The sequence below is a fragment of the Merops nubicus genome, unplaced genomic scaffold (assembly GCF_000691845.1).
Source record: "Merops nubicus isolate BGI_N331 unplaced genomic scaffold, ASM69184v1 scaffold10166, whole genome shotgun sequence".
Lineage (NCBI taxonomy): Eukaryota > Metazoa > Chordata > Aves > Coraciiformes > Meropidae > Merops > Merops nubicus.
This window is the reverse complement of record NW_008614316.1, coordinates 10,685-17,282: the sequence shown is the minus strand read 5'-3', so window position 1 is coordinate 17,282 and position 6,598 is coordinate 10,685. Positions and strand designations below refer to the sequence as shown.

The 6,598-nt window shown below is 43.2% G+C and overlaps 1 protein-coding gene across 1 annotated transcript; it reads left to right on the top strand.

The window, feature by feature from the left end:
- Nucleotides 1–3,803: 3,803 nt before the first annotated feature.
- LSM11 (LSM11, U7 small nuclear RNA associated) lies at nt 3,804–6,355 on the top strand (the record flags this gene model as incomplete). Its single annotated transcript, XM_008942180.1, has 3 exons — nt 3,804–3,943; nt 4,711–4,794; nt 5,951–6,355. Coding segments are annotated over 3 exons (629 nt in total), but the record flags the coding sequence as incomplete, so codon positions are not given.
- Nucleotides 6,356–6,598: the final 243 nt, after the last annotated feature.

Here is a 6,598-nt window from a genome sequence, read left to right as displayed (position 1 = left end):
GGATGTGGCCGGCACGAGCTGGGGCGGACTCTGGGAGTTTGAAGAGAGCGGTGGCTCTTGGAAGCCACCGCAGCTTCTCGTGGAAGTGGTCGGGTGACGGCGGGGTGTGGGTGCCTCCGAGGGGAAGCGGTGGAGTTCGGGTGGCAAGTGAAACTTGCGTGAGCGGTGGAAGGCTGGGAAACCTGCGTGCGGGAACGCGGAGCGGCCCCTTTCGCAGAGCTGCCGACCCCGAGGTTACGCATCTGTTGTTTGGTTAGTTACGTTCATCCTCTTGATTTTAAGGGAAAAAGGATGAGGAACTACTGTTGTTTCAAAAGTCCTGTTTTTAAGCCAAGAGTCAGACTGGATCATCCTCTTGATTTTAAGGGAAAAAGGAACTACTGTTGTTTCAAAAGTACTATTTTTAAGCCAAGAGTCAGACTGGAGCCCGGGCAGCTCGTAGTTAACTCATAACTGCAGCGTGAGTCTGTAACACACTGCCTTGGCTGCTTTCTGGACTTTCGGGGGGCATAACTGCAACACTGGCATTTCCAGTAGCATGATGATAGAACAGTGGATTGAAATGCAAAGCAGTGGTGCTGTTGCTAAATGAATCATTGGTGGTGAAGGTACAAGTTTCTTGCATAGGTTTATGTGTGTGGTTGAAGGAATAGCCCCCAAACACGAAGGGTGCAGCTTGTGCACCTACACCAAGCATCAAATAGCATTGCTCTCTAATGAGATGTAACTTTAGTGCACCTACTTAAAACTACTGAATGTTTTTGGAAATCAAAGTGTCTCTTCTAGTTGCCAGCATCACCTTAATATTCTTTCTAGAAAAAGGCAAAGCCAAAAATGTTCAGTTTTGAACGCTCAGGTCAGAACTTCTTTCTTGCTTAGACACCAAAACGTAATGCATTCATTGCCTTAGGTGCTGCATCATGCTAAATATCCTGTCAGCTTAGTGTTCTGTACAAAGGCAGAGGTTCTGCTGGCCTAGGATTTCCAAAAGAACAGACCTCAAATATTGATTTAGAATCCTAATGCAAAGTAGCTGCATTGGGGTTATTGTGATGGGAATTGCAAAGAAAACCTCTGTAAAAATTAACATTAGTTGTGGTCTAGCAAATAAATTCCATACTTCTATTAAGAGCATGTATTTGATATCCACACATCTAAGGCTGGACAGCCAAATCTCTGAAGAATACTGACACAACTGGCATAGAAAGTGTTATTCAGCAGTCTGGAGAGTTTTAAGAACAATTTATAGCCCAAATTGTGTGCTCTCCCTGTAAGCAGAGGGCCTGTCTGCACTGCAGGAGGGGCCAGCGTTTGAACCTTGGATTCTAAGGCAGTAGCTGCCCCGAAAGTAACAGTGACATGTGGCTTGCTGCACCCCACAGCAGTGATGCCCTGCTCCCAGGTCCCTGTGACAAGGTATGGTGTGTTCCGTCAATTCCCTGGGTAAGAAATGCAAAATGGAGTTAAAATCTTACCTATCACGAGGGATGATTTCAGATGTAGCTGTGACAGTAAGAAGGAAGCTGCTTTAGCAGTGCCTGTTTGGTGCAGAAGAAGCTATTTCTAATTACTTTGCATCTACCAAGGGACAGAGAGCTCATGTCCAAGCAGTTACCACAGAGCAGTCAGGAAGGTGTTTGATAGTGTTCTCAGGTACTTCAGCTGTTCTAACTTGCTTTGCTTGTGTGTTTGTTTTTTTTTTGTTGTGTTTTGTTGTTTGTTTTGTTTTTCGTTAAATTTTGCCTCTTAATAAAGTCTACCCTGAGGACAGGGACTTGAACTTAACCAGAGTTTGGAACTTTATTTTTTCCCTCCTGGTGTACTTGCCCTGTAGCTTACAGTAGTTTTCTAGTCATTTTTCAGAATTCTGGTATTAACCATGTGCTTCTTTTATACAAATGGGAATTGGAATTTGAGCACAAAACCAACTAGGTAACTCTTTTGCCTACGAATTGGAAAATTTTTAGTACTGGTCTGTCGTAGTATCGAAAGCCACAAGCAGATCTAGCTGCATGCAGAGCCTGGTCGTGACAGGCTTTGATGCTTGCAGAAGAGTAAATTCCTTATGTTGCTTGTTTTATTTTTTCCCAGAAGCATATGTGAGATCGTGTAAAGTTTTTGGATGATGTGTTCTGCCCTTTTGATCAGGTGAAGTCAGAGGTCTGCCCCTGGTGAGGCTGGGACCCCACACAGCACAGAAAAATGGGAAGATTGTGTATTGTCTGGGTTTGGTAGACCTGTAAAGTGGTGTTGTCCAATAGGCCTAATGGGGTGCTGACAAGCAAAGGCATAGCTGGAAATAAAGATTGTATTTAGATTCTTATAACAAGCTGCAGATAAAGTTCCTATGTAAACAGAATGTTGGAGTCTAAAATCTAAAAAAATTCTAAATCTAAAATGATGTTATAAATTCTCAGGGTTGGTTAGAAAAAATACTGTAATCTGATTAAAAGCATTAGTCTGATGTGGGGATGGTGTCATCTGTGGGTCCTGTGCTGGACCTGTGAGCTCAGAGCATGCATTTGTCATCAGCTCAGCTGAAGGAAGCACAGAGACTCGTGAAAAGACTCCCGTAAGCAAAGCTGAGTGGTACTGGGCAGCTTATGTTCTGTGTGAAAGCAGTTTTCTTCAGCAACCCAGCTGGAGGGGGCTGGCAAGGAAACAATGGATCTCAAAAAATAACTGGTTAGGTTAATTCAGAGGAAACTGCTTTAGATTTCCTTGCTGTGGCTAAGAGTTACCGTGTAGCCAAATACTGCAGGCCAGCTGTCCTGCAGTGACATTTTACATTCACATGATGCGTTTTCTGGTGTGCAGATCAAGCCTTGTGTCCCTAGTCCCTAAGGCACGAGGCAAGAGAGCATCTCTGCCTCGGATATTTTATGCATATGAAGAACTGTGTGAGATTTTTAGACCAATACTTTTCCCTGACTCATAGTAGGAATTGTACAGCAATCCTGGGGCTGCATTTGCACAGGCAAACAGCTGGAATTTATCACTACAGTGGCTTCCCCATAACATGGGTGAAAGTTATAAAGTAAATATTATCTGCCCCCTAGATAACTTACACTTGCAAAGATTTCTAGCATGCAGATCAGACTTGTGTGTACCAGGTAAGCTGGATGTTTTACTGAACTCCTTTGAGTTTGTCCTGACTAAAAGCATTATTGGTCTGTGCTTTAACATGGTTTCATTGGTGGCTGCTTCTTACAGTCATTTTATTTGTTTGCCACAGATTTGTACATCTTTGAAGGATGTGCAGCTGGCTGCTGAAGGTTTAACTGAAACAATATGTTTTTATCAGTTTGAACTGATCCAACTTAGTTGAATTATTTTGAGTCATTTGTTGTATCAGAAATCTTATAAACAAAAGGAACACATCTGAAATGATACTTCATTAACAGATGGTAACTGATCTGCAGTGGCCTTAATGAGGCTTTTGTCTTTTCTGTGAAACTTTCTGCCTCACAGGCTTTCTGTTCCCTGCAAACCAGGTCTATTTAAGATTAGCATTACTTTGTTTTTGAAACGTGGCAAAAAGGTTTTGGGCTGTGGGTTATGTAAAGTGAAACCTTCATATTTTCTCAAGTCTTTGCTGTCCCCACTGTAAGAAGAGTTTTGGCGATCTAGTAATGATAGTAGAACCTCGGTGTGTTGCAGTGCTCTGGGGCTTCTCATTTCTTCTGCTGTGATGACAGGTGTTGCACCAAGATTTGCTATGCTTCTACACAGAGTGGGTTTCTACGTATTATATATATATATATATGTTTTACTGAAGACTGGTGATGTTCTGTCTGTTTTAGTCCATGAGGGCAGCCCGTTGGGGGAACTCCATCGCTGCGTCCGAGACGGTGTCAGGATCAACGTCCATATCCGCACTTTCAAAGGCCTTCGTGGAGTCTGCACAGGGTTTTTGGTTGCATTTGACAAGTTCTGGAATATGGTAATTATTGCTCCAGCTCTTGATTTATTACTGCTATATTGAAACTTGTAATTTGCAACAGGTTTAAGCAGGCTACATTTTGAGAAGATTAATGTGGTATTGTGGTTCTTAAAGCAAATCTGCTCTGGCACGGGGTGCTGGCTTTCAGACATGGGTGGTGCTTGGTGTTGGATTGGCACGTCTGAAAGGGCTTAGCTGTCTTCGAGAGCTTTTAGGTGAGAGAGAAGCTCTGAAGAGTTTCCAGCCTCTTCACAGGTTTTGTATAAAAACCCAGGATGGTGGAGTATGATGAATATCAGAAGCTTCCAAAGTTTTCTCTGCAAAACCAAATCTTGCAGGGGGAGCCGCTTCTCTACTTTCTCTCACTAAATTGTCACTGGGTTGTCAGTAACAAAAGCTTATCCCTGTGTTCTACCTTATGAAAATCTTAAAGACAGTGGATGGAAAAGCAACTCTTAAATATCTATGAGTCTGGAGCTGTGAAGGTTTTGGAAATGGCAGTGAAAAGAGCTTTTCAGGCAAGGCTCACAAAGATTTTGCAAAAAGTGCAGCGTGGATGCTAGGCTTTGCTCTTGCTTTTATACTTCAGTACAACTTGGATGATTAAGAAATCGGCTCCAAAGCACAGCTTGTTCCTAGGATGGAACAAAGAACAAAATTGTTTCTCTCAGAACAAAATTTCATAATGTTGTGACACAAAGCTGGTCCAAAACTTCCTCATGTTTTCTTTTAATTTCGATCTTTCAGTTTCTTTTATCTTTTTCTAGGCCCTGACAGATGTGGATGAGACATACAGGAAACCAGTAATGGGCAAAGCTTTCTATGCAGAACCTCAGCTCACACTAACCCGGGTAGGTAACTCTCTTCATTTCTCTTTTTTTTTTTTCATTATTTATTTTTTCAAAGCAGTAGAAAAGGAGCATTGATTGGAACACTATATTTACATTTGAAATATTTGATTTGTTTCGTGCATTTCTTGCAGCTATGATTGATCTGGTCTGCTGTTGTCCTGCCAGGTGGTTTGGCAGTGCAGAACTCTGGTACTAATGTTCACAGAGCCCCAGCCGGTGAAACAGTACATCGGTTTGGTCACTTGGACCTCTGGTCTAGGTACTGTGAAATCCAAGATTCTGCATATTGCTGAAAAACAAGACACTCTCTAGGATCCAGCTGAAAAAAAAAAAAGTTGTTTAGAAAGCTGAGAACTGAGGAGATGATAGATCAACTTCTGAACAATGAAGTTAAAAAAAAATGTGACAGGACTGTGCCTGTTCAATAGCATAGCTCTGGGCCTTCTGAACTTCAGAGAAGCGTCACAAAAACTTTTAAATGGTTTCATTGTGAGGAATTTGCTTTCAAATTCCTGCCATTTAAATGTTTTCTCATAGATCCCTCCCTTCCTTTTTTAAAGATTAGTTAAAAATAATCAAGTTGTCATTGTTCCCTCAGCCTGCTCTCACAGGGACTGGCTTTCCACCCTGTTGCTGGGAAGAGACAGGCTAACCAATAATCCTTTTTCTTTGTCACTGTTTCATAAGATTCACTACCATGTATTCGTAGATTAATGAGTTCATACCATGCTTTGAATCTACTGCTCTAGCTTTTATTGTTTTTCTATTGTTTGAGGTCTGCACACCTCCCGGAATACCCACATGGCATCTTTTAGTTTGTTTTGGGAATACAAAAGGTCCATCAATTTTTCAGTATGCACTCTCTGCTGATGGAGGCCCCTTATCTAAGTGCTGCTGCACATCAGTATTGCTCCCCAAATTAAATTCCTCACTGCCCACATAAAGACATCCATGTGCATGCAAGAGATCCGTTCACCTTATGTCACTGTTTGACTTCGGGAAGAAAGCGTAGTCTTTGTTGCTGGTAAAGATTCTTCACTAATTGTATATTTTGAGCTCTGATTTGGGATCATGTATGCAGATATCGTGTAGAAATGCTACAAGCAGCCCCTCTTGTTTTATCAATGTGGTCATAAACACAAATGTTCTTTCACAGCTGTTTGACAGACTCAGACTGCAGGATTCCTCAGTAAAGAAGGGAGCCGACTCAAAGACTGTCTCCGAGGAGCTAGCCCTGACAAATGACTCTCAAACACTGGGACTGAAAGTTGGGTCAGGACGAGGGAGAGCAGAAGATGCACGTGAGAGGCAGAAACGCTTGGGCAGAGCTGGAGAAAAGAAGGTGCCAGGTGATGGTTTGCATCTGGCTGGCAGAGGTGAAGCTGAGGTGGGTGGCGGGACTGCCCACACAGAGGGGGCCAGTGCCGGTGGTGCCCGTGCGAGGAGCCAGTCGCGGAAGAGAAGGCGACCCAAAGTGGATTATCAGCAGGTGTTCACACGCCACATAAACCAGATTTTCATTCGAGGAGAGAACGTCTTGCTTGTCCATTTAGCACATTGACTTGGCTGGGCCTCTGTTAGTGCATTTACCGGGTAGCATGAATCGCCGCTGCAGCTCTCATCGCTCTTTAGCGCCCTCGCTGTGTATGAAGGTACTGTGACTGGCTTCCCACTGCCCTAACGAGGTAGGGGAAATAGTTCTAACTGGAGCATCCTCGTCTTGATGCCAAAGGAGCCTCCTTAGATCTCTGTTGGGGTTCTCAGGACGAGGTCAGCAACGCAGTTGTTTCTGTGAGCTGAGGGA